Source organism: Sander lucioperca, chromosome 19 (genome assembly GCF_008315115.2).
Source record: "Sander lucioperca isolate FBNREF2018 chromosome 19, SLUC_FBN_1.2, whole genome shotgun sequence".
NCBI lineage: Eukaryota > Metazoa > Chordata > Actinopteri > Perciformes > Percidae > Sander > Sander lucioperca.
This window is the reverse complement of record NC_050191.1, coordinates 10,493,602-10,521,347: the sequence shown is the minus strand read 5'-3', so window position 1 is coordinate 10,521,347 and position 27,746 is coordinate 10,493,602. Positions and strand designations below refer to the sequence as shown.

The 27,746-nt window shown below is 39.7% G+C and overlaps 1 protein-coding gene and 1 long non-coding RNA gene across 4 annotated transcripts in view; one reads left to right on the top strand and one right to left on the bottom strand.

The window, feature by feature from the left end:
- LOC116066274 (disks large-associated protein 2) overlaps positions 1-27,746 on the top strand; it is a 107,658-nt gene that overhangs the window by 46,705 nt on the left and 33,207 nt on the right. Inside the window, exons 2-6 of one of the 3 annotated variants that reach the window (XM_031322239.2) lie at positions 3,693-4,849; positions 11,542-11,759; positions 16,370-16,523; positions 17,791-18,010; positions 23,276-27,564. In XM_031322239.2, coding sequence (XP_031178099.1) covers positions 3,764-4,849; positions 11,542-11,759; positions 16,370-16,523; positions 17,791-18,010; positions 23,276-24,084 — 2,487 coding nt within the window. In that variant the 5' untranslated portion in view covers positions 3,693-3,763 and the 3' untranslated portion in view covers positions 24,085-27,564. Of the gene's footprint in view, positions 1-3,692; positions 4,850-11,541; positions 11,760-16,369; positions 16,524-17,717; positions 18,011-23,275; positions 27,565-27,746 lie in introns of those variants that run through there. The other 2 variants (XM_035995481.1, XM_031322244.2) reach the window with 2 other exon arrangements.
- Positions 1-27,746, bottom strand: part of LOC116066283 — a 64,811-nt gene that overhangs the window by 21,041 nt on the left and 16,024 nt on the right. The window lies entirely within an intron of this gene.

Here is a 27,746-nt window from a genome sequence, read left to right as displayed (position 1 = left end):
CAAATAATTTTAACAATTTACTTATACATACTGTTGGACTGTTCAATGTATATAGTAAAAAGTGTCTTTTTATTGGTTAATATGTTAAATCTTCATGCATTCATGCACTTACTGTGCAACACAATATTTTTCCAGTGCATAATTTTCCTTATTTAAGAGTAAGTTAAATGTAAATGAATGATTCTAAAAATGCATGGTCTGATGCATGTCAGGTCCTTCAGTTCATCAGTCTTTTCAGTAGAAAAGCAAAACAAGTTGAATGAATATTTAAAATGAGCCTTTATTTTAAAGGTTTATCAAATCATTTTTTAAATGTAAAACACGTCATACAATATTTCATATGGCAATACTCATTCAGATAAAACTGATCAGAAATGTTTTGCTTATGAACAAGGTATTTCAAATCTAAGACTGGTTACTTAAAATGGATTGAGATAGATGCTGTTACTTGCAATGAGGAGATAATCACTACCAAATAGGCTATCTTACCAGGCTATTGATAGTGTGCTAATGTTAATTTAGTAGCCTACATGTAATTTAGCCATCATTTTGAGACGAGCCCTAACCAACAATGGGATTATGTTGAAGTAATTTCTTTCTTTCTCATGCTTTTGGATTCTGCTGAAGTCGAAGACAACTTTTAAATATAGCTAATGTTAGCTAATGTTAGCTAACGTTAGCTAGCGTTAGCTAGCGTTAGCTAACAGTAAGTCTTAGAATATGATGCAAATCAAGTTGGATATGACGTTTGGCAAGGAAATGAGGGGATATGACTGAATTTCCACTTGTAGTTGCATTATAGCGTTTGGATTTTGCTGAGGACAACTTTTAGACTTAGGTCATGTTAGGTAATGCTAGCTAACGTTAGCTACCGCTAGCTAACATTAAAGCAGCCATATTATGCTCATTTTCAGGTTCATAATTGTATTTTAAGGTTGTACCAGAATAGGTTTACATGGTTTAATTTTCTAAAAAACACCATATTTTTGTTGTACTGCAGTGCTCTCTCTCACTGCTGCAGATCCTCTTTTCAGCTGGTCTCTGTTTTAGCTACAGAGTGAGACCTCTTTTCTTCTTCTTCTTCTGTACTATCTTTGATTGCACTGCACATGCCCAGTAGCTCAGATGTAGATCATGTCAGCTAGCTAGCTCCATAGACAGTAAAAGAAAGGCTGACTTCGGTCAGTTACAAGGCAGGATTAGCTGGGAGACTTCTAAATGAGGGCGCACATGTAAGTAGTTCTTTTGTAGATTATGGTGAACTTGTGTGTGTTGTAGCAGTGCTTTGCTACTGAGAACGAGGTAGCATGCTAGCGTTAGCATGCTAGCGTTAGCATTAGCGTTAGCATGCTAATGCTACGAGCTAATGGTTGCGGTTAGCCTGCTCGTTTCGGCTTGTGACGTCACAAGCCGTGCCGATTTTGACCAGCTCACCCAGAGACTGAAGGCAGGACACATTCAGAAACCGTATCTCACTCTAAACAGCATGGATGGATTTTTTTCAAAGTTTGTATGTGTGTGGAAGCACCAGAGACACAACATAACACCCCAAATCCCAGAAAAAGTGATTTTTTCATAATATGGGCACTTTAACTAGCGCTAGACAACCTGGCACCATAAAGAAACAGTATTTGATTGGTCCTTCTGTTTGTATTCCAAAAGATGATTGGACCACAGATGGAACCTTATAACTCCAAGTCTGAGTGTAACTTTGTAGATAGAACCTTTTTGTTTTCTGAATAAAACACCCAAAATTAATTTTATTTTGAAAAAACACCTTAAATAATGTTCACAAGTTATACCAGAGTAAGAATATGTAAATAACTCAATTTTGACAAAAATGTCAGATAGAACCTTATTATTCTAGGGTAGCGATTTAACATCAAGTACAATAAATGTTGGATCTCATAAATTACTGTATGCTTTTACTATGTGCATATTGTTCCAGCATTGCATGAAGGTAATATAGAAAAACTCATTGGAGCTTGAGGAGTATTCATCATTAAGCACCTTCCAGAGCAAAAGAATATAGGAGGTTAGGCTGAACTTTTTAACCCCTCATATAAAAGCTACTAAATTCTCTAATCTTAAAGTCTCTTTGATGTAGTACAAAATGTGTTGCTCTTTGTGATCACCGCCCAGTGATGTGCATGGCTCTTCTCAAAATAATTAGGCATACAGCTAATAACTGGTTCACCACTGTAGGGCTTATGAAATAATACTTTTATCACAGATTCCAGAGGAGTTAGCTCAATTTGTTGAGAGAATCAGCTCCTAACTGCTTACAAAAATACTGTGGGATAGGTTTAGGAACCTGGGGCCAGACGTATAAACAATACTGTACATAAGCACAAAAGAAATACATACAGTACACCATTTCCCATATACAAACTGGTATTTATAAATGAAGAATGTGCGGTAAGAATGTGTGCACCTCACGCATACTTACATACAGACCAGGCATACGGTTATCAAGAGATGCAAGTAAAATGATGAGGTTGTTGTCAATAATGTTTGCCATTTTCTCTGTGTTATTATTTTTGCAGTCTACACAGCGTTCTGTAAATGTCAAAGGCGCAATTATAAAATAATTTTAAATCATCTAGGAGTGATTAATAAAAAATGTGTATAATGTAATGTAGCCAATATTTCCCTGTTGTCAATGATATTTTTAATTTTAAAGTCTGTATCCATATCAGCTCTTCAAATTAATCATTTATCATTTTTCTGATGTTTAATAATTATAAGATATTGCGCGGTGATGGTTGACAGGTACATGCGATGAATTAGTGGTATGGTGCTATAAATAGCCACAGTTCTGCGTAATGGTCGTGCATACTAACAGCTGTTCTGGTGCTGTTGGAGAACCTTGCAGATACAACACAATCAATGAAATTGCACTGCTTCTTTGCCCTTCTTGTCATTGATAGGTCTAATGAGTGGTGGAGCGGGCACAAGTATCATTATGCAAACAGATGTTTAAGGACGTTTATACATCCATTTATGGCTAACTGTGGGAGTGGAAACAAGGCTTTTGCACATTTACCCAGTTCCACAATGACTGAGATTTAGAAAAGAGTTTTATGCAACCTGCCCCTGGTCATTTTTACCTTATGACTTAAATAATTATTTTTTTCTGGTAGCAAAACACCAGTAAAAACCATTTTGATGCAGCCTTGCTTCTGTATATCTGGTTGAAACAGGATGTTAAGCAAATTTCTTCCAGCCTCCTGTAGAAGAAGAGAAAGGATTTCTACCTGACTTACTGTAAAAGAGAAATATATCTCTTGAGAAACATATCTGTACCTCCATACTATATTTAAAGCTGTACAGTGATTATTGAAATGTTTGTCTTTTATACTGCAGGTTAATCCACATTTCTGACTTTATTAGAGAGATTAACAACTTAAATTCACTTCAACACTGTAACTAAGAATTGTCATTCTTAGTTATAAATAGTTATACTTCTATGTGTACTGTAATGCTGTAACAACTTCTCACTAAACATGGTTTCTCTATTGCAAGAATGTTCACTCGCATTATACTGTAGGTCCCTTGGTGCATACTGTGATGGAAACAGCATAAAGTGGGAGGATGAAATATTTACATAGAGCAATCAGAGCAAGTCTCTCTCCAACTTGCTTGTATCTTATTTCTTTCTTTTCTTCTTTCTTTCCTCTTCTCTGAAACAGACCAGACATTTTCACCTTGGTCCCCGTCTCGAAAGTTCAATGAAGGCAGACGCCTCCCTCCAGCCAGGAACATGAAGGGCTTATCGGGCAGCCGTTCCCAGCACCAGATCCCTTTACCCTATGGCTTGGACTATGACCCCCATGTTCATGACCTCCACGCTCACCATGGCTCTGACTCCCGCCACTCGTCCTACCTGCTCAGCCCCACAGAGAGCTGCCCCATGGACTTTCACCACCGCTACTCGCCGCGCAGCTCCATCCACTCTGACTGCATGATGATGTCCCCTGTCATGATGCCCACAGTTGCTGTGTCTGAACACATCTCCAGCAGCACATTCCCCAGAATGCACTACAGTTCACAGTATTGTGACCCAGCCACACGGGACGACTGCGCTGCCATCACAGCCTCTGCCACCTCCCCAGCTGTTGCTGCTGCGGCGGCGGCAGCGGCCGCCTCTTCCCATCTCGTCGGCACCAAGAGCAACCGCCTTCCTGCTAACCTACTAGACCAGTTTGAGAAACAAGTGCCACTACACCGCGATGGCTTCCACACGTTACAGTACCAGCGCACTTCCACCACCACTGAGCAACGCAGCGAGAGTCCTGGCCGCATCAGACACCTTGTTCATTCTGTCCAGAAGCTCTTCACCAAGTCCCACTCCCTGGAGGGATCATCCAAGATGAATGGCACAAAAGGTGATATGATGGGAGGCGGAGGTTATCACCATCATGGTTACCACTCCACCAAACACGGTAGCAAGAGGAGCAAGAGCAAAGAACGCAAGCACCGCTCTGGCGGCTGGTGGAGTTCCGACGACAACCTGGATAGTGACAGCACCTACCGCACACCCAGTGTCATGTCGCGGCACCATGGGGAACATGTCAGCCACTGCTACCCAGATTCCATGCACAGCCACCACTTTGGAGACCTGTCACTCAAGACCTCTAAGAGTAACAATGATGTCAAGTGCTCGGCCTGCGAGAGCATGGCCATGGCGCCCGAGGGCAAATTCACGAAGAGGAGCTCCTGGTCGACACTGACAGTCAGCCAGGCCAAGGAGGCCTATAGGAAGTCATCGCTTAATCTAGAGAAACCCATGATGCACTCGATGCACTCCGACCTCAAGCCTTCATCACGGACATGTCACTACCTGCAGGTAAGTGGTGCTTTACTACTTTATGTTTTAAATGTACAGAAATCGAACAAAATAGAAAAGACAGAAGAAAGAATAATAAAATATGAATATATTAAAAGATGGATTAAGGTTCTTTATGTTATACTTTATGTGAATGGTAGCCTTCTGTTTGGAGCTACTGAAATAAATGTTTATCTGCTACAGCTGGTATATGTTACTATATAACACTGGTTATATATTCCAAATTAAATTTTGGTAATTGAATTAAGTTTGCTATAATTTTGGAGTGCCTGTTTGTGTCTGTCACCTGTCAATGATACTTACTATTAATTGTGATGTCACTGAGCTTAAGTGTTCATGCTCGATGAATTTATGGCAATTTAAGCAGTATAAGAAATTAAGGTGGACTTTGGAACTTTAATTTTACACATTCCACTTACTATATATACTCAATTGTCAAAGCAACCTTAACATACAGTAATGGTACTGCTTTTTGTTGTTTAAATATGTAGCCTTCATCCAAGTCATTCACTAGGATTCTTGTCATTGTTACTTTTCTATCTCTTAATTTCTATTTTTATTTCACCTTTATTTTTACAGGCAAGTCATTAAGAACAGGTTCTTATTTACAATGGCGGCCTGACAAGTGGCATAGCCACTTAGGGAAAGGGAAGGAGGGCTAGATAAAAAAAATACATTAGAAATATATACAGTTTAGAAATGACATAAAATAAAATTTGAAATACTACATAGAAAACAATAAACACTTATACTGAGATAAGTGCACAAGTACATTGCTGAGTGAAAGAGGGAGAAACCATTCAAATATTTAGCTGGAACAATTATTATGTAGAGAAGCCACTGCATATGTCCGTGAACAAGGATGATATGATGGTTTTGAAGGATGAAATGGAAATTAGTTTATCCAGTTTGAGAATATTTTGCAGAGCGTTCCAGTCGTGAGCGGCAGCAGATTGAAAAGATGCCAGACCAAAGGCAGAGCTGGTTTAAGCAAGGGTTAACAAAAAAGACAGTATTCCAAGGCTAAAGTAATAGGTCGAAAGGGCAGTAAATGCATAGAAGCCCTGAACGTCACCAAATATATCAAACAATCATTGAGATCAATATCCATTCATCCCCAAAGAGGACCTTCTGAGTAAAATGCAGTGATTGATGTATTGATTAGAAATCCTGATAGGGAGGCCTTTTGGATTCCACCTTTCTTTTTGTTACTCTTCTGAGGGCAATTACAGTGTCCAGTGTGAGAAGCCAATATGTTTAACCAGGATTCCCTTTTGTGTAGTCACCTCAGGGAGCTATTGTCAATTAAGATGTAGAGATCAATTGAGTGAATCAATGTCATAGTGGAAGACTCTGAGAATAAAGGGCTAACTGAGCTAGACTGCAATGTAGAAAACACAGGTGTCTTAAAAAAATATACTGTTCAGTCGAAGCTGATAACGGTGTTACCGATTACACTGCAAACACACCACAGCTGTGTCAAGTAATAATCAAGTAATCAGTGTATTCCCAAACTCTGTGTAATACCGGTAACAACAACTACTGCTGCAATACAGTTTTTCAGGTCTCTGCCTTTACTATCCCACTAACACATTAAGAGTTTCAACTAGTTTAGCCACAGGTACTGGCTTCAAAAACACATTCAAAAGCCAAGTGCTTCAGGTTATGGCTATCTTTGATTCAATATCTTTTCATTTTTAATATTCAGCCCTTATAAAATGCTCTCATCCAGAGTTACTCACGGTCAGTGCAGCATAAGCTTAAATTCAAATGTCAAATAGCTTCACATGAAGGTGATTTAAGATCTACAAATAACAGCAACATGGTAACAGGGATTTCTGTGCCTTCTGTAATGTGAATTAAACTAAAAAAGGGGCATCATCAAGCCTTAATAACACATTTAGGGGTTAGCTGTGCTTTGGAACTCTGCACCTTCCATGAAGACTTTTCTATAAGGAGAAGTTGGCATGGTCTCCCCTCTCAGCCCACTAAGAAATAGTCTACTGCTTGTAATAGGGATAACATGAGCAGAAGTGATTGGCCATTATTAAAGCTTGCCCCAACTCCCCCTGAAGATGATGTATGCCTTCTACTAACATTGCATTTATCCTGCTCTGGCCCTTTTTTCACATTGTGCTTTGTTAGGATTGTGCCTATCCTCACCCAATCACCTAAAATGCAAAAAAGAAATGACAACTGTGTTATATGCATGCACTGTAATCAAATTTTAACTGTGGGCCCTACTTTTACTAGTGACAGTGAATCATGCTGCTCTCATATAAATGCATGATGCATTTCTGTCCATGCTTGGAAAGGGAGGAGAGGTTAGCTTAGCCCAGTGCATGCACTTTGATGCTATGTGGAGTGCACAATTACACACAGACACACAAACTGCAGTTGTTTGTGTGCCATGGGGACGGAAAGACTGTCAATACAGAGGCTCACTCACTGGCATTTGACAAGCTTATGTGTCAGCATGCAGAGACCCTGCAGCTGCCACATGGGCACATTCTGAGTGTGTCCACACTGAGAGCCTATTCAGTGGAATATGTGAGGGGAGATCTGTACACAGGCGTTGTGGTCAACGCTCTGTGTGCTCTTCGGATTTTATCTGTTTGATGTTTCTCGGTCCTTTAGGTCCGAGTTCACTTGTGATGAGGACAGGTCTGCGTTGGGCAAGTTGTTGACATAATCTTGTTTCAGCAAGTGTCAAGTCTTCAGGCTAGCCTACGAAGCCAACAACCGCTGTTGTACGGTGAAGCTTACGTCAAACAAAATAACTATTACACATTTTCAGCTGTAAATCCTAACTTGTAAGCTCTAAACTAGGCTCCATGCAGAGATATTGTATATTGTGACAATTTCCTATAGTGATTTTACAAATTACTTCTTGGACTATTCTCTTGACAAACTGATCATTTACTTGTATAGGCCTGCTATCAATCACTTTAAGTCTAAGAAGCCAACTTGAGGAAACCTTTATCTATCTTTTTTTTCTATTTTTGCAACTGTATTGCTTTCTTTCATATTCTAAGAATCACTTTTACTAATTGTGAGATGTATTTTATCGCTAACTTGGCTGGGTCTTCTGTGTAAAAGAAATACTTTTACAGGATTTAGCTGGGTAAAGTGTAAATAAAAAATGGTTTGGACTGGTCCCAAGATCCTGGAGCATGTTTTGAAGGTGAGAAACGGTATTAAGTATGCAGTAAAGGCAAACGGTACAAGGTTTCTGCAGTATCCAATAAATCATATAGCCTCAATCAATCATATCGTATCACCCTTTCTTGTCTGAAATGTAGCCGGTACAGTCTTTCCCTTTATTCTAATAATGAAATCTCTAAGGCGATGGCAGGGAATTTAAAAACATTATCTGGGGAGGAACTTTGTCTCCTCTTGATGTCTCTATTAGTATCTACTTAACATCCCTAAATGTTAAGCTGGTGTCCTCCCTATGACATACAGTGGCCATTGCAACAGAGTTTGGTACTGTATGCCAACAGATAAACCAACATATCACTTACCTATAAATACATGCCCACAGGTTAAATTACAGAGACAGATTTGGATAATAATCTGCACTCCTTTCAAAGGGTGTTTAACTTCCTGCACTTGCTTACTGCAGTTACAATAAGTAGGTGACAAAGCTTTCAGAACTGTACTTACAGAATTAAGTAGACTGCATTTAGTGTCACAAATCACATATCTTATCATTTCAACGACCATCAACTAACCAGCATACTGTGGGAAGAAATTACAAGACTCATTCACTTACAAACTAGAAATTGTTCTGCTAGTTCTTAAAGGTCAGTGTTTTTTTTGTGCTGGGAAGTGACAAGATGCTTTATCCCAAGGTTATTTTTGTACAAAGTATTCTCAGTGTTTAGTGGTAACTAATGATGGTGTAAAGCAGCTTGCCTGTTTGGCTGCCTCAGTGGCACAGCTGAACATGTTCCTTCAGGTGTATCATCAAATGAGCACAGATATAAGGTAATGCTAATGAGCTAGCGTGATGCCTCCATGAGTGATGGCTGCCTTGTTAACCACAGCTCCAGACGATCAATGCCCGTGCATTAGGAAGAAAATGATTCTTTTACTTTATTGCGGTCTTTAAGCCTGATTAATTTAGTTTCCAGACAATTGCTGCATTTTATTCCATTCATGTGGGAGAGGATAAATGTATGCATAACAGATTAGTGTGCGTGATAGTTTTACTGATAGGTCTTTAAAGGAAGACAGAAGAAGGTCAGCCAATTTCCAGGTTACCTTCCCAGGTTAGGCAGGGTTGGAAAGTACAACCTTTTTTTAGGCAGATGACTCACAAAGATGATGCCTAACACCACAACTTTAGCAAACTAAATGATCATCATTAATTTCCCTACTCTGCTGTTGTATACTGGCAACATGGCAGTGAGCCATGCTGCCCAAAAGTGTATTTGTTTTGAATTCAAAGGATAGTTCTAGTCACATATGGTCTAAATGCTTCAGAACCCTATTCATCTTAACTACAAAAACATTTGGGGAAAACATCTGAGTAAAATATACTAGATTAATGATGGTGGAAAGCAATTGGTGCTATTATTATCATCTCTCTACATTTTACCATTTGCCGCCTCCCATAGAGCAAAGAAATGTTCATAATTTTAATGTTAAGTGCCTTATGCTGTCTAGTCTTTCACCTGTCTGCCCTGCTGAAGCGGACCGTCAACTCAGAGAGGAATTTGGATGTTATGGAAAGACAGAGTGGAAGAGATGGCCGACAAGACGGATAGCGAGAACAGATGTGATGGAGAAAGCATTCCTCTACCTCTAGGTGGAAAAAAGCCATATCAGCCACTCTGCTTTCTGTGAGAACAGCTCAGCGACTGTGGCAGAGAAACAGCTAAGCTATATGATTGGGAAAAGTGAGTAACTTGGCAGAGCATTAGGGACAGTCCTGCGCCTAGGGCTGTTATTCCAAGAGCTAAGGCAGCCCTGTCCACTGGGACAACTGCTACAGCTGCACTACATACTGACAGCGTTGTACTTAGATCAATATTGTGCCAGAGCATGTAGTGTGTGACACATTGCCATCGTAAATCACCATCTTCAGGAACACAAAATCTCATTGTGTGTGCGAGGGGCTATGATTCAGATCCCATGAATAATTTGACTTGTCAAAATTAATCACAGTTCAATCTCAGTAAAAATCAGGTGAACCAAAATGTAAACAGTATATTGAGTATATTAAAATATTGAGGATAAATGCTTTTTAAGTAAAAATAAGCCTGCCTGCTAAGGTCCTGCTTATAACCGACAGCACTATCCCTCACAGGATGCAGTGCCCCTTGTTATTATCACCCACTAGTCGAAATAATACAGATGGGATGGAGCTTTCACTTACACTCCCCCGCACACTTCCAGTCACCATCAGGCTTATAAACAGTAGTTACGCAGTTTTTGTGTTTATTCCAGACAAACCAGTGTTGCTGCTGTCAGAAGTGTAAAACCCACGGCTCTTAGTGCAGTAGAGGATTTTACCGAGAAAATTACTGACAAATGTGTTGAGAACAGCAAATAAAGGAGTTTCAATGAACCAGGGCAAGCTTGATTCAATGTCACATGAAAACATTGCACATTGTAACTTAAATGTTTACCAGCAATTATTTTACTCTCTTTCCTCCTTAAGAGATTTAAATTTGTTTCAGAATGCATTGCATTTTAATTGAACATTCAGAATCTGGAGACTTGAATAAAATGGCAGAATGCGAATGTACAATGTAGCAAATTAGTAATGATTTCAGACAGCATAAAGAGAGACTGCATCTGAAAGTCTCAGCACCATAAAGAGAAACACATGGAGATAGCACAGTGAAGCAGCTTCTTCGTGCAGAAATGACAAGAATAACGACAGAATTTCAGTTTCATTATTCCTGTCATATACAAGGAAAATGTGCCTGTTTAAATAAAACAAAGATAAACTAAAACAAATAATTCTTTTTAAAATTTTTAGAAAGTAAAAAAAGAAAAGTCTAAGTGCAATTGCTTTGAATAATAATAAAAAATAATAAATTCAACAATTTCCACCAATACTGCATTACTAAAAAAAAAACACAATATAAATAAAGTAACATGTTACTTTGTGATGCTTTATTTACACTTGAGGTGCACACACAAGTAGTGGCTCTTGTTGACATCAGCTACTCCTTGAGTTGTCAAGTTCAATACTTGCTTTGGTTTAAGCCATTTCACCAACAGTAGTTCATGCTTTTCACAAAAATGATGCCTATTCATGATTTTGAATAGGATAGATTCTTGGCTTAAAGAAACCCACTGGATCTGAATCCCAAGGGGGGAGTAGGGTTAAGCATTGAGCTTGTTTAATTCGAGAGCCCAGGCTCAGGGGGGAATGAAATAGAGGTGGAGCTTGAAACCAGGGATGTGAATCAGCTTAATTTTCTGTTTAGGGAAAAACCAGCCAGAGCTTATCCAACTACTTGTCTGATACTGTTCTCACACTCGTTTGGCTAATTGGGCCCTATTGTACTTGCAATTAATATCTCTGATGTAGCTCCCTGTACAAGCCTTAAATTTGGTCTCTGAGCAGGACAACCTACTGTTACATCTGTACTCCATTATGGATTAACAATTGTGTGTGTATATATGTATAAATGTGTTTATAGTATTCAATACACGTGTGTTATCTCCCACAGGTGCCCCAGGATGAGTGGGTTGGATACCCAGGCGAGAAGGATGAGGAGATCCCATGTCGGCGGATGCGCAGCAGTAGCTATGTCAAAGCTATGGGAGAGGTGGATGATGAAAGTGGTGACTCTGACACCAGCCCTAAGACCTCCCCACAGAAGGCCATTCCGTCTGATGCTCTGGTCCTCAAATCAGCCATGCAGAGACCCCATTTAGACTCCCAAAGGTAGGCCTAGCTGCCTCGCTTAATATGTCCATGCCAACGCTTTATGTTGATTTAATTTTGTTCCAATTCTTTTTCATGAAACCATTAAATGATTGGATGATGATCAGAGGATATACTGAAAATAAGGTAAAAGGATGCAAAAGGATTGCATTTTTTTCAACTTTTTAGAAATTTACCTTATGAAACTGTCATTCTTTAAAATACACTAATATAAATAGGAATAGCTCAAAAATTGGTGGTTGCTTTAGGGTGAACAAAATCAACAGATTTTTGTTGGAATTATTAATTATAACATGCAAGGGCTTAAGTTTTGATGCAGTGTGTGTCTTGAGTGAGTCTGAGGAGTAAGGAGCTGGACTGTTGGCTCCAGTGACTGACAAAGATAGTGGTAAATGGCACATAGACTGTACTATGAGGTCAGTACAAATGGTAAGGGTAAATTTATGTTAATGTGTTGTACATTTACCCATGCACACAAACACACACTCTGGTGGCAAACCTGACATGCAGGGCATTGGCGCTGTTTACACAATACAGTAAAGTGAGCTATTTAAATTACCTGGATACATGGTTAAACATAATATGGTCCTAACAGTATATCGCCATGTGTACTTCGTCAATAGCAATCCCCGCCAATCCGTCCCCAAACGTCTCAGCGCATGAGCCACACGCCAGATGTTAGGCAATTATCCTGGAAATGTACTTCCGTTGATCCAGACTAGTGAGCATCGATAGTGCATGTCAGTACTGCAAATAAGACCTTTCTTTCAGCATTGTATGCAAACTACTCCACACACTTCTATAGCTGTAGTATGTTAATGAATAATTCATAATGTTCGGGGAATGAAGTTTCATGCACAACTGATTTGCACTTCAACTACACGCCGCTGTGTCTCTGAAACAAAAACTGTGGTAAAAAGATAAATCTGAACCATCTAACAATGACTCACTTTGTCAGCATGCTGTCCAAGTAAAACTGTTGTTTGCTGATTCTGCTCTGCTGTCCCTGAGAGATTTGAAAAAGTTTTAAATTATTTGGTGATTTCAAGTGAAGCGGCTTGGCAACAAAATGAGAGGATGGGTTTTGGTTATCGTTTCTTACGTAATTTTATGCATGCCTGGATTAACTGTATTAAGCTGCTAATTAGAGCTGGGCTGTACCTACTTCTTGGCTTGTTTTATAACCACATCACTAACTTGCTCGAGCATGGTTGGCTAAGTATTCGACCGACAACTGTTTTATGAGTTTAGGTAAAGTAGTGCTCTGCTGAATGCTGCAGTACCAAATGGGTTTTGTGTTTGTGACCTTTTTCATCTGCTAGTTCCAATATTTGCCCAACATCTTACACAGGGAATGCTCCTCATTTTACCAGTGTTGTTGACAAGTCTGTAGCAAAACTGTCCCATTTATACAATGTCAGACTTAAGAGAACAGGTACATTTAGTGCCTGGGCTTACTGGATGGGGGAATTGTTGTCATACAGAAGGGCATATATTAAAGTTACTGTCTATTGTGTTAAAGAATACTGAATGATGAGAAACGTAAGGTAGGAGAGATGTGTTTGATCAGTAACACAGCAAAGTGTTAAGTATATTTCTCATTCCCAGAAATGTTTTGTTTTGTTTTGCATTAAAAAGACAATCATGGAAATAAACTTAGTTGTATTACATTAGTTTTAGCTAGGTGTACTAATACAATAGCCTTGCAATGAATCCTATTTTCATGAAGATTACAATGTTACATTGTCAGTTTAGAGGTGTTGATTCAACTTAATGGTCATTTTGGAGTTTGTTGTGCCGGCAATGTATTGTTAACTGTATTGTGTTATACTGAGAGGTCTTTGTGGTATTTACTCTACACTCTGATATAATTGTGGTGGGAAGTATGTATCAGCACTTATAATCTGTTAATCTGTAAATATACATGTAGAAATAATGGCCCTCATTTATCAACCTAACGTAGAAACCAGCGCAGATATGAGCGCAGAAATCCTCTTACGACAGGCTTCACGTGTGATTCATGAAACGTTCGTATCACACCAGTCAGAGCGTAAGAATGGTCGTACATTGATAAATGCAGCGGCTGGAAACGATCGTAATTTAAATATCACGCCCCAATATATTCTGGGTTTTGAGGCCTCGCCCCTACAATTTACGACATGGCGAGATGTAATCCGGCTGAGAAGCGGCATTTTTCAGAGGTGGAGATTGAAACCCTGATATCTCAGGTTCATTTGCACTAACGTTTGTAGATTTGGCAGCCTGAAAACTGGTATTAAAGGCTGTAGAAAGAACGCGGAATGGAAAGAGATCACTGATGCAGTCAACAGTGTTGCCGTAGTAAATCGGACTCCAGCTGAAGTTTATTTAATTTATACATCCTTGACATATGTATGCTATAGTCCCCATAGTAATATACAGGCTTATATTGCAATCTCTTAGGCCTACATGGTTTACGTATATTTAAATAAACACACAGTAGCGGAGTTTATGCAGTGTCTTTTATTTTACTCGTGTTTTCTTCATGAGTCAGAACTGTGAGGGAGAGCGCGTGTTCTCCGCCCCCCGTGCTGGACCCCACCTCGACCCTGTCTCCTGACAGCAGAGGGGCTGGAAAAACAAGCCGAAATATATCGGTCAATGGCAGAAATAAATGTTGTGCATCGTCATGTTTCCTGTATTGAGTATCATTGCCAAACATAACAATATACCTTTTAAAAGCGAGGAATAATATCCTGTCTCCTTCGTATAGCCCCAGTTGGGGCTGTGCTGGACACTGCTCTCTGGGCATCGGGTCATCTGGCTCCAGAACCCCACAGGCTAAAACAATGTTGCAGAATTTTTCTGCCGTGTAGGGTCCCCCCCCGCTGATGCAAGACCATGAGCCATCTGCCCTTAATCAATCCGATGGGGCGCTCCACCGTGGCCCGTGCGCGTATGTGTGCACTGTTGTACCGGCGAATAAAGGTCTTTTAAAAGAGCCAGATCTGCCATTGCTGATAAGTGATCAACTGATGACTTCTCCTTCTCCTGTTAAACTTTTTAAATGCTGTACCGCAAGTCCACACTGACTCGAAAACTTGCGTACACGAGTTCAGACCAGACGTGAGATTTTATCGCAGCCTACGCTCACGTTCAAATTGATAAATCCCTTGCTTTGCGTAGGAATTGGCGTACACCCGTCCTACGCCTGTTTTTGGTCGTACGCACGTTTCATAAATGAGGGCCAATGTGTTGCAAAAGTCTCTGCACTGGTCAAACAGAATGTGAAACATTCGGGATTGATTAATCAGAAGCCTTAAATACAGAAAACAACTTGTGGTGCACAGTAACTTAACACCAGGCTGAAAGGCAGTGGGTTGTTGTTTCATGTCTAACTGGATTGTGGAGTTCACCTGTACTTCACTGCAGCAAGGTGAAAAGTTAAACCACTGGAAGTCAGTAAAGATTTTCAAGGGGGGTTGCATTACTCTTAAATCATTTCCTAATCATCTCTTTGTGGCGACATTCATCTGTTGCCTAGTAAACCAGCACAAACCACCAAATATTCCATTAAGTGAATTTGTGACCCAGAGGATGCTGTTGCTTCACATTCCCACTAATTCCGATTCTCTACTGGGCATGTCTGTGCTGCGTTCCGGCTGCGCCGCTGTTTTGTTCCGTCCTCCGCCACGCGCCATACCACACCTGGCGCGTCTCAGAAGCAGAGCGTCTTGCTGCCCGACTCACTCAAGTACTTTACAGAACAATCGCAGGTCTATTAAGCTAGTATCTACCTTCCACTCTAAGCACCCCTGCAGTTAAACTCCATGCCTTCTCTTCTGGTGTTGTCCTGATAAAAAACATCTGTGATGTGGTATTATGTTTTTCAACCTCCAAGATGAATCTCTCATCGTCCGTGGTGTTGTACAGGAGACATAAACAATATTTGGGAGCGTGTTTTGGTAAATTGACTGCATAGTCTCGCTGTTTCACTGCCTGCCTGGCTGTCCGAATGGACCTGACGCGTATATTTAGCGGAGGGGAGCAGAGAGCCGCTTCACGCAAGCTTCTGGGACACGGCGTGGCGCAGCTGGTGGAATAGCAAACATTGACTTGAATGGCCGTGATTGCTCGCGGGGCACGCCACGCGCCTGGTGGGAATTAGGGGTAAGCCTATTGTTGCTCAGCTTGTTTTTACTCAGCTTATTGTTCTATGTGACTTTCAGAAAAAGAAAAGGAGAATATAATAATCTCTTATTATTGCAGCTCCTAGCTCTCATTGTTTCTCTAATAAAAATGAGAGACATTCTCTCTATAGTTTTGGGATGGAATCATAGGACACTTGAAACTAAACTAGAAGTTAACAACACAAGTCAATAAAAATAGGCCAATGTTGATCTTAGCAGTTCAGATACTGTTATACTGTTGCAGAGGAGATAAGTTATTCAAGTGGCTGATAATCATTTTGGATAGAAATATTTGATCATGAACTATACCAAACAGAAGTCACATAATGCCCATAGATGCTTGCCAGTAGATTTGTTAAGTACATTATCATCTAGTGATGTTCCATGTGTGGCTTTTGAACTGTGCAATCGTATCTATCCCTACCCCCTGTCCTTGTTCAGCCAGGGCTACCACTTGCAAACCACAAGAGATATGCGACCCCACCCTAGTGTCACGCTGGACCCTGCCACCTTTCACCCCCCGCCCTTCCGCTCACGCAACCAGAGCTACATGCGCGCCGTCAGCACCCTCAGTCAGGCTAGCTGCGTCAGCCAGGTGAGTCTTACCACATACATCGCACAGAGGCAACACCTGGAGACATTAATGAGAGCTTATGTTATATTGTTTTATATGTAGTTGCTTTGTGGAGACAATATTACAGAGACATAAAACATCCATGTGTCCATATTGGAGGTCCACAGCTGATTGACCAGTAGACATAGTCATGGCTGTCTCAACTGAAGTCAATAGGCATAACTAATTTGCTGTTTTGGACTGGGAATTGATGATTTAACTGATAGTCTAACTCTAAATTCGCTCCAGACAGTTGTTTACAGTTTTCTTTTAAAGTGTATCTTGTTATAAAGAAACGTAAAATTGTATATAATTGAGAAACAGTCTGGCTCCTGATTTGGCACAAGGATGTCTGGAATAGACCACAAATAAACGATTCATCACTCTCCTGCTGTTTTGGCATGGCAGCTAATTAGCTAACGATGCCAATTTAATTAACTGAGTTTATTTTTCTACTACTAATGTTTAGAATTAGAGACCAGGGCTAAAGGCAACTTCATGTCTAACATCACACACCAACCTGTTTAGCTATCTCCCTTTTTCATACCCTGCTATGAATCTATACAGTTGGATCAGTTGTGCAAGTCTGTTTTGGACCTCCATGGTGGCACAAGACGTGGTTGCTATGAAGATGTTGACACAGCAAGAAACCCTCCATAAGGAGAAGGAGTAACAAGAGGAGGAAAGATTTTGTCCAAAAGAAGGGTTGTACAATCAGCTTACTACTGCTGGTGAACCCAGCTCTCTTCTGTAATATAATTTAGTATGTTAAACATTATGCGGAGAGAGGACAGGAGAGGACATGACAGAATAGAGCGTAATTGAAAAGATAGCTCCTCCTCCTATGGTGACATGATTTTGTTGCATGTTCTTGGCAAAAAATTATTAATCTTGTGTCAGATAAAAATAATTAAAAATATATGTAAGAGACTTGCTAGATCTACAAGATAACAAATTAGGACTGCAGTGTTTTCCTGTTTTCCATGTAGTAACATAGTAACAAATAGTTTTGGGGTATGTGATAAAGTGAAAGTTTTATAACACAAGTGAATATTTTTCTGATTGTCTTCTGTTGTCATCTGCCTTTTTTCATTTGATCTTGACATTTATTCAGTTTAAGGTTGGAATGAGTGGCATTTCCTTACGCTAACACTCCTTCATATTTGCTGTGCAAAGGGGAAGAATCAAAGTGAGAAAGAGAAAGGAAGAGGAAAAATTAAGGACTGCTATTCCTGTTTTTGTCTCTCAGGTGAGTGAGACTGAGATCAATGGCCAGTTTGAGTCAGTTTGCGAGTCCGTTTTTAGTGAAGTAGAATCCCAGGCCATGGAAGCCTTGGACCTGCCTGGTTCGTTCCGCACTCGAAGCCACAGTTACCTCCGTGCAATTCAGGCTGGTTATTCCCAAGATGACGACTGCTTGCCTTCAATGACATCCTCCACTGTCACTTCAACTCTCAGATCCACAACAGGTAAAACAATCCCCCCCCCTAAATGAGAGAGGGCTTAGACTACATATCCTCATACATCCTATACATGAGCACAAACTTGACATACCTACATATGTACAGTGGGGAACCCTTGAGCTTCAGAGATGCCGAGCTGAATGATTCCAGTTATTTTCTTTGGAAGCTATGGTGTGTGTGTGTTTGTTTTTGCCTCTGCATACTCCCGATTGTTGAGATGGATTTGCTTGTGTGTTACTTTGCACGATTCATGCATCATTAGTCAAGCCAAGCTTCTGGTTGGTCACTTGTGGTGTTGCCAAGCTGTAGACTAGGAAAAGGGTGGGAGGGTCGCATAAACACTGAGATGGCAACACATGCTCACGGTACACAATATTACAACACAGCACAGCCACATTACATGGCATGCCTAAGAGGAACAGGCCCTACCCTAAGCATGTTAAACTGTGGTGTTATCTATGTGTTGTGCGAAGCGTGTGAGTTACTTAGGGAGGGATGAAGACCGAAACGGGCCAGGGGTAGGCTTTGTAACTGACCTGGTCATTGACCTCATAAAATTAAAAAAAACTAATCTTGTAACCAATTAAGGTAAGTCAACAACCTCTAGAGATTAGAACAGGTACACACACACACACACACACATGCTGGTTGCACAAAGGAACCGGTTACCGATGGTATATTCAAGATTGAGAAGTACAACCCTTGATTATTTGCAGTATTGTTGTATTGTGTTGCATGAAACTCAAGCTTTTGAGCAGCGGTCTCAGTCAAAATAAATCAATTGTATGTAAAGTTTATTACAGGACTTCCTAAAGTTTCTTAATCACTGTTATCTTCAATTGCAGGTTTCCAATTAAGCTAACTTAATAACTTCATTGTACATATTTACATTTTTAACTACAATTACAATTTGATAGTGGAACCAGACTCAACATGTTCTGAAAACAGCACATTTTGTTTATGGACTCGCATATTTATTTGTACTACATGCTGCTTTTTTATTACAACATGCAAGGATTTCAAGGTTTTGTGTGACACAGTGCAAACAATATAAATGTATATAAAATTAGAATTTCAGGTTCTTTGTGCAAGCAGAGTCTTTGCAGTAACTCCCTCACTAAGTGCATTTGGTGTTTACCTGCAAGAGTAAAGCTATGAACCCTATTGAAACATTTTTCTTTAATTACGTGCATTTTTAAATATTATGACCTGGATTTTTATTGTTTTTGTACACTTTTCTGTCCATTTAATATTTGCATTTTTACTCATTTTGTGGGTTTTGTTTTCTTGTGCAATCTGGACTTTTGTTTTTGGAATCCTTTCATCGTCAATTGGGTTTCCATCGACGATTTCTTCGATGTGACAGAAGTACTGAGAATACAGGAGTGTTCTCCAATCCCACTGTCTTATTTGCTGAACTCTATTCATTTAACTCTCTGCTCCAAATCTGTCAGCTCTATGTGGACTAAAACAAGCAGTTGACTGTACATATGAGGAAGGTTGTATTTTGAAAATTGGCATGATTCATTAATAATAATAATAATAATATGTCAGATAAGGTTATAGCACCAGAGGAAGGGTTCCCTAGATGGTGATTAATTATATACAGTACTGTCACCTCCCAGTCAAGCCATAATGTAAATTATATTTCTCCTCTGGTTTACTGTTTGCACTGTTCTGACGGAATAGTGGCCTTGAAATTAAATTAAATAACTTATCCAGGCTAACTTGGCTAAGAAAAACATTGATTCCTGGAATCATGTTTTTATGTTAGTGTTCAGTACTAGTTTATAATTAAATTGTAAGCGGCTTACGAACCAAACACTGTGTGAGGCTAGTGGGCCCTTGAGTGGGGAAAGGATCCCATGGTGCTCCATAGGGCAGACGAGCAGCAAACCCCTCTCCATTTGACCATCCATCTCTTGAAGGATAACCAGGGGAAAAGAACAACTGGAGGCATCAGTGATGATTGTTGCAGGTATTTTAATGTTGACACGCATACATATATCTATGTATATGTGTGTTTTTGCACTGCCTTCTCAGTAAAAATAATACATAGAGTTTATATATATATTTATATAGTTGGTAGAAATATCTCAATATGCTATCCTAAGTAGCAAACATGGTTCCTAACAACTCACAAAACCTCAGACGCTTTGATTTCTTCTTAAAACCTTGATACCTCTGAATATTGATTACAGTGATGAATGTGATGCTGGCTTTTGTGAGTTGTTTACCATGTCTCTATTTTACTATTTTACATGTGCTTAGACCACATTGTAAGTGTAAATGTATGAGAGATATATCTCCCAAACTTTTCGGAATGTTTTCATATGGCAACCGTAAAATAGCACTAATTATTGCATTGCCACTGTCTCCAATCATTTGTGAGAGCAGCATGCGTCTGCTGTACATGTGTGGACTCTATTTTTTCTTTCCATGAAAATCTAACTTCTTTTAAAAAGGCCACATGTGGCAGTCTAACCCTTGGCATTGAGTCTGTCAGCTGTCTTTGACTGTGGGATTGCAGCCTCTCCCTGGTGCAGCCCCGGAGGGGGGAGTGACCCCTCCCCTCAACGGGTTACTTACTCCACATGGTCTAATCAGCCACCTTGGACCTGATATGTTCAATAGGGTTCATATCTGCTTCTTGACCCAGTGGGTTGTGAATCTTCTACTCCCTTTACATCTTTTCTTTTGCACAAAATAGCACAAAAATAAACATTTTGATGTTTTGAGAAAAGGGTTCTCAGAAAATGGATTCATGATTTGATAATGATTGATGTATTTCATGTTTAATTCCACTCTTTGCTGTGCTGTGCAGTGAAAAGATGGAAAGAAGCCTTGAGATGACTGAGAAGGCAGTGTAAAAACATTGTGAAAAGCCTACAGTATGTGAGTTTAATGACAATCATTATTGTCTTAGTTAAGTTAAGGCACTCAAGAAGCTATTTCAAAAAAGGTGCTGTCTATTCCGTACTGGCTCTGACAGGAAGTAGCTCTATTAATTGGAGCTGACCCATTTTAAATTTCATAAAATGCTATAATTGAATACCACAGAAAGTTCATCCAACATTTTTACTGATGATAAGCAACTTTCAAAAAGATGTTAAGAATTCCGCTAACAATATACTTAAAGCTATAGTGCATAGTTGCTGCAGCCCCATGAGGAATTCTAAGTAATGACAACAACACTGTTGGCGCGTCCACATGATACAAGCCTTCTGCGACCGTGCACCGCCAAACACGAAGTTGCTAGTAGCCAAGGAGGACACGGAGGATTAAAAAAACATGACAGACTCTTCAGAAGAGGTAATTATCTTCACTCGAGTTTCTGCGCGGGAAAGTCACCGGACGCCACAATCTTCTGAACATAGTCATACTGAGAAATACAGAGAGAGTTGTGTGGAGCTGATAGTCTAGTAGCAACTCATTTGGCAATGGCTTGAATGTAACGCACATTCATTAATATCAAAAAGTTACGCACTAAAGCTTTAAAATCGTAAGTGTGTTTACATGGACGAGAGTATCCCAGTTATGAGGCTTATTCCAGTTATGATCATATTTGGGATATGATGTTTACATGAGCTCAGAGAAATCGGGTTAATATCCCCATAGACATGATAAACTAGTATCCTGGTTACTGATAACTGCAGTTCATTTGCACAGGCCTGTGATGTTTACAAAAACAAATCAACCTACACTGTACATTTACTACTACTGGGCTTGGGCCAATTTAAAAATGTTCAAACCGGTTTGATATCATGCCTAATACCGGAACACTGTCTCAGCCGCTCCCGAGTGAGACAGCTAAGAGAGCCCATAAGAAGAGTGACTCCAGACCACATGGTGGCGGTTATGCGCCTCTAAGCCATGACCTTTTACCTGCAGTGAGGTTATAACAGAGACGGTTTAGTATCTTTGGTTATAATAACTCTTTGGTTAGGTCTCTTTGTCTCGTCTTTTTCAGCTCACTTCTTTCGTCGGCTTAAAATCCATCCACTGCCATCCATCTCGGCAGTGCAGTTTTAGTTTTCTTTGAGACTAACTGCCATATAGGCTATCATCTCGTCACTCAAAAAAAAAACATGAACTTTCTAGTTACGTTAAACAAACGTGTAACGTTTCCCCTCTCGCACATACTCCCACCGCTACTGAAATGTAATATTTTTCACAGTGCCACTCGGCTTGGCAGTAAATTGCCATCAGACACTAGCGGCTCTGTTAGTTTGTTTATTTACAAACATTGTGTTAATCACGTTGTCATATTGCTTATTACCAGTGTTCGGCAAGCTATTGGAAAATATTGTGAGTTAAGCTAATGTTACCAGTTATTCAACTGTAAATAAAGCTTCACTACACTGAAGCTAACGCTAGCCCCCAAATAAATGAAATGAGCTATTAGCTACATCAACATGGCAATAGTTGTTTACTACATCAAAGCTATTTGTTATACATTCATGTAACAATACATAACCCCTACCCCATAAAACATTACATACATCCGTGGATTAGAGCTACATTACCGAATAAAGTGTTAGGTGCTTTAAAAAACAGTATTAGTTCATGCAAGGAAGCATGTGGATGAAGATACGCAGCCTCTTTTATTACCGGAAGACAAAACTTGGTTTCTAAATCGATTTTGGTGCCGCCACTGTTTGTGTTTCTGTTGTCACTTGGCTGAAGCCGTGCCTGCGCAGGTAGTCGACATCGCTCAGTAACTGGTATAAGGTGTATAGGGCTGCACATTATATTGTTTTTTTTATTGTCATCGCCATATTATCTGGAGCAATAAACACATCGCAAAAGGCTGCGACATGTTTATTTATTGCAAGTAATATCGTTACCGTGATATTCAACGTTATCGCATATCGCATATTGTCCTCATAACGTGCAGCCCAAGTGTATATATGCAAAACTTACTAAATGCACCCATTGATTAAAAAAAAAGGAAGTTTCTTAACATTTGTGATTTTATGAAACAAATCTGTTACCTCTTGGTTTTGTACAACTATGGTGCAGACGTAGTCACATTTGAACAGCACACCAGTCAATGGTGGGTGCTCATCCCTGATTAAATGCTTTAATCTTTAGAATCAAACGTGAAATGATTGGGTCTGATCTTGTATGTCTTTGAAATTACTTTTCACTCACATACTGTATGTTTTCCATAGATATGTGTTTTTTTATGGTTGAGAATCCAAATCACACTCCAGCTGTTCCTTTCACTTTGAATGTCCTTCTGTTTGCGTATTTACATTTTTCTTCCAGAGGGATATGATGTTTTGGATGGTACCTCTTTACTAAATGACGACATGATAGAGGATGATGACGGTGCTAGCTCTTCTGCCTATGTGGAGCTGGAGAGGCTGGAGAGAGAGACTGCTGCTGTTCGTAGCCATCACAGTACTAGCTCCACCGTAACAGCCATCTCTGTCCCACCAGCATCCCCACCTTCATACAGGGTCCCTTCTGCCTCACCCATAGCCTCTGAGCCGCCGGTCCCTCAGGCCATTCAGGCCTTTAAAGAGTCTGCTAACATGGTTGCTGCCTTTAACCTGCAGTGGAAGGATGAAATCTCAGCAATGCGCTATGAACTGGCGGAGCTGCGTAGAGACGTCTGTGGGGAATTGAAGACTTTCAACAGTAACTTCTTCAACTTTACTCAGTGCTACAACATGTGGACTTTGTGTCGGGAGCCTTGCAGTGACAGCACCACACAAACAGATGACAGAGTGTCCATAGGAATTCAAGCAGGCTCAAGCTGGTCCATTCGACAGAATACAGAGGACAAGTCAGTGATGTGCCAACCAGAGCCAGCCCCCTTCAGCATTATGGATTTGATGGACCCACCCCGAATTGAGATTATAGAGGGAACCCCTGACAGCACGCCAGAGGGGTCAGGCAGCCCTGCCAGCCCACTTCCAATAGAGGATTTCCCATGGGAGATCAACAAAAAGCAGGCTCAAAAGCAGCCAGACATAGGTGGCCACACAGGTGGTCACAGAAGCGCCAGTTTAGAACTGTGGAGCAGGAAGTACACTAGTGGGCCCATGTCATATCTGTCTATGTCATTCTAATCATTCCCATTCTAAGCAAACTGTAAAATGAGATGAGGAAGCCAGTGTAAAAACATGACATTTACCAAGAAAGGCAGGGCAGAGCTGTTGTTAGATGTCCCTTTACTTTATGCAGACACAGTGTCTGTCATATCTTGAACAGGTTACAATGTTGTTCAAGCAATCTTTTAACAAGTGTCTTGGTTAGCCATGTAATAAAAGAAAACCAAGTGTCTTGGTTAGCCATGGAATAAAAGAGAATGACTTTGTTTTACACCAGAATAAGGTGACATAAGAATGTGAGAGAGAATGTGGCTGATGTTAAGATCCTCAAGTGCCAACAAGTGCAGCATCATCTTCCCTCCGCTGTCTTAAATACCCAACCTTCAGAGAACAGAATTTAAGTAAATATGATCGGAAATCTGAGGGTCATGTAATGATAAAACTCAATAATCAGCCATTGTGAGGTGAGGCATAAGTTGGTCTGTTTCTGCAAATGAATTGTTCATTCCAGTTTCTCTTCCTGTAGAAACATTATCTTAAGCACCTGAATATACTGAAAAAATACTGTGAATAACTTTATAAACCCTAGTTTTTTAATAAATGCATTAAAGATGATACATTAATGAATATATTAATATATAATTTACTTTTTTGTTATTTTTAGTTATTCTAATCAAAGCATTGCTTTTACATGGCCTTCATCCATTTTGTAGCCAGTTCCAGCTGAAATGGGCATTTAGAAAATATCCAACTTACAAAGGTTTTCTCAATGGCAAACTTGTGTACCACACAACCTAAAGGAGTTAACTGTAATAATTTGATAAAAAAGTAGATAGAGATGACAATAACTTCTAATGAAATTTTTGAAAGCCTAATCCTTTGGAATACTGTATGGATTACACTGTCTCAAGGCTTTGTGGACTTGGTCCCTGGCTAAAATTGTTTACGATGAATCACTTATGAGTCACTTTAAAGTCTAACAGCATGTAGAGGGGAAACAGTAAGGGAGATTCACAAGTATGAATGTATTGGCTTTAGTTCATTCTTGCACAAACTGCATTCATGTTCAAACTCTGTATATACATGTACCATTTTGTATATAGAGAAGCTTATATTCAATACTTGTACTGTTTGCAGTTATTAACATACTCATTTCTGACAGCATTGAGAGGGGCTATACAGTAGTAGTTATTGTAAACAGCTCTTTTTACAGTCTTCGAGGTCTGTCTTCATTTATTTTATCATGTTCATCATCCAGCTGTTTGTGCACCTTATAAGGAAGTTGGTAGTTCATACCAGTGTTTCACCTATTGTTTTTCGTGCAGTGGTGACTGGAGGTTCTTTAATGTTTAGTTAAGTATCTTACCTATTCATTCATTTTATTTCAGAGGAAAGGGTCAAACAAATACTGAATTGGATTTGTTTTTGTAAACTTTGTTAAGATATTTGGACTAAATTCTATATTATTCACCTTTTTTAAATGCCACATTTCTCTAGTAATGGCAGACTTTTTCATGCTGGGGGGTTCATCACTGCGGAAAGATAATAGAGGAACATTGGTCCCTATAAGTAGACAATCAGAGCCACTGTGGGCCTCTACCTCTCCGACATGTCCCCAGAGGTGCAGTATATTACCACTGAATGTACTAACACCGCCTCACTAGTGATGGCTTAGCTGGGCTCCTTTCAAACCTTAATGGGTGGGAGCCCTCGATCAACTGCTATATTTGGCCAATTGCTCATTTTGTCTGTTACTCATAAAATAGTTGCTCATTAGCCACTGGCATTCCCCACAACCACTCACACGCTCCATTGTCCCATTGTACCAACATGGCGTACCAAAGTTACTATAATACTGAGGCCATGGAACTGAGGCCAACAACAAACATCTCCAAGCTTGACAGCACTTATCTTTGGACGATCACTGCAGCACAGGACCATGGGAAGCCTGTATGTATCAGACCCCTGACTGAAATGTGAACCTTTTAAAAGGACTTTTAATAAAGGAGAGGGGTTATCTCTCACTTTATAAAGAGAGTGGATCTTCTTCCCCCTTTGCACGACCAAAAGACAATACTTGCAGAAAAAGTGGCATTTTGAAAAAAGATGATAATTACATAAAAGGTTGTACTAGAGGTAAGATCAAAATTAAAGTTAACAGAAAGCCACAGAAGAGAAAAAGGCAGACATTTTCTTACAAGTTATTGCAGTAGCTCCACCCACACACCTGTTACAGTAACTCATTAAACCTGAGCTTGAATGCCTAGCTAAAGGATTCATTTGCCTTGATAATCTAATATATGTGTTACATAGGAACACTATATTAAGGCATGTTTTGCTGGTATTTTCTGGCAGCAACTCCATAACTCAGAACTTGAGGTTTTGGTACAACGAATAATAGGTAAGGAATAAGCTCAAATGTATTGTTGCCATTCTCCACTATTTACAATACAGAATAAGAATTTTAAAAACCTTATCACCTATTTATTGTTGTTATAAACCCAAACAAACCTTTCATAACATACCGGCCAAAGGCTGGGTTAGCATAAATCATAAATGATTTCAGTTGAAGGCATATGACTGTGAAAACATTTAGCCTAAAGCCATTTTAATATATAATATATATAAAGTATATATGGAAATAAAATTGGAAAGGCTTGTATTCATATTTTTGCTTTTAGAATGATTAAGAGGGGATTTCAGTGACATTCCTTACTTACATCTTTTCCCATTGTTTGGGGAACGCAAACTCATTTAAAGGTGCTGAAAACTGGCCAATCATGATGTCTCCAATCTACATTCATTCATTCTATGCAAGTTCTTTGTTCTTTGTTATATTTTTACATCATCTACATATTTGCAGTTATAGATATTCGGTGTTTATGTCAAAATGTAATCAAATGTTTTTGTCATCAATGACCGGAATGAAATGTTTTCAGAAAATATTGGTGGCTCTTTTTTTTTTTTAAATATTTATTTTATTTAGTTATTTTTGCATGAGCCAGGGGCCACACACTAAAGGTTGTTTGAGTGTTTCCTAGGGTTGGGTATCGTTTGGGTTTTATCCGATACCGGTGCTAAAACGATACTTTTAAAACAGCGCTGGTGCCTAACCGGTGCCTGAACCGACTTTTTTTAAAAAGAGCACAAAACCACTGTTAGCAACATTAAAGAATGGCTTGTTTATTGCTAAGGCCATATGGTCAAAAAAAAGAAGAACCACTTGGATGGATTCAGATGGCAGAGGGGTACTTTACAACAAAAGCTTACATTTTTTGAGGTGCAGTTGAATGCACCATTAGCAGTTGCAATTGCAGTGTTGCCAATTTGGCAACTTTCTCGCTAGATTTGGATCTATTACATTGTAATTCATTTCCATGCATGCTGCTCTGCGTAATCACAGTCCACCGCTCTTCTGCCAACAGCACGGGGTCTCTCTCCCTCTCCCCTTCGGCCGTGAGCAGCAGGCAGTTAGCCGACACAGCCACTAAGCTTTATGCAAATGATACACGATGACGTCACCATTATGCAAATGAGAGAGTGACATCATCTGGCGACTCTTAGTGACTTTTGGAGCTAGTGCTAGCTACTTTCATTGAAAAAGAAATGCTAACACAGCATCTCCGACTGCGGTTGTGGCCATGGTGTCTCAGAAAGTGCAGCTAGGCTTACATTGTCTT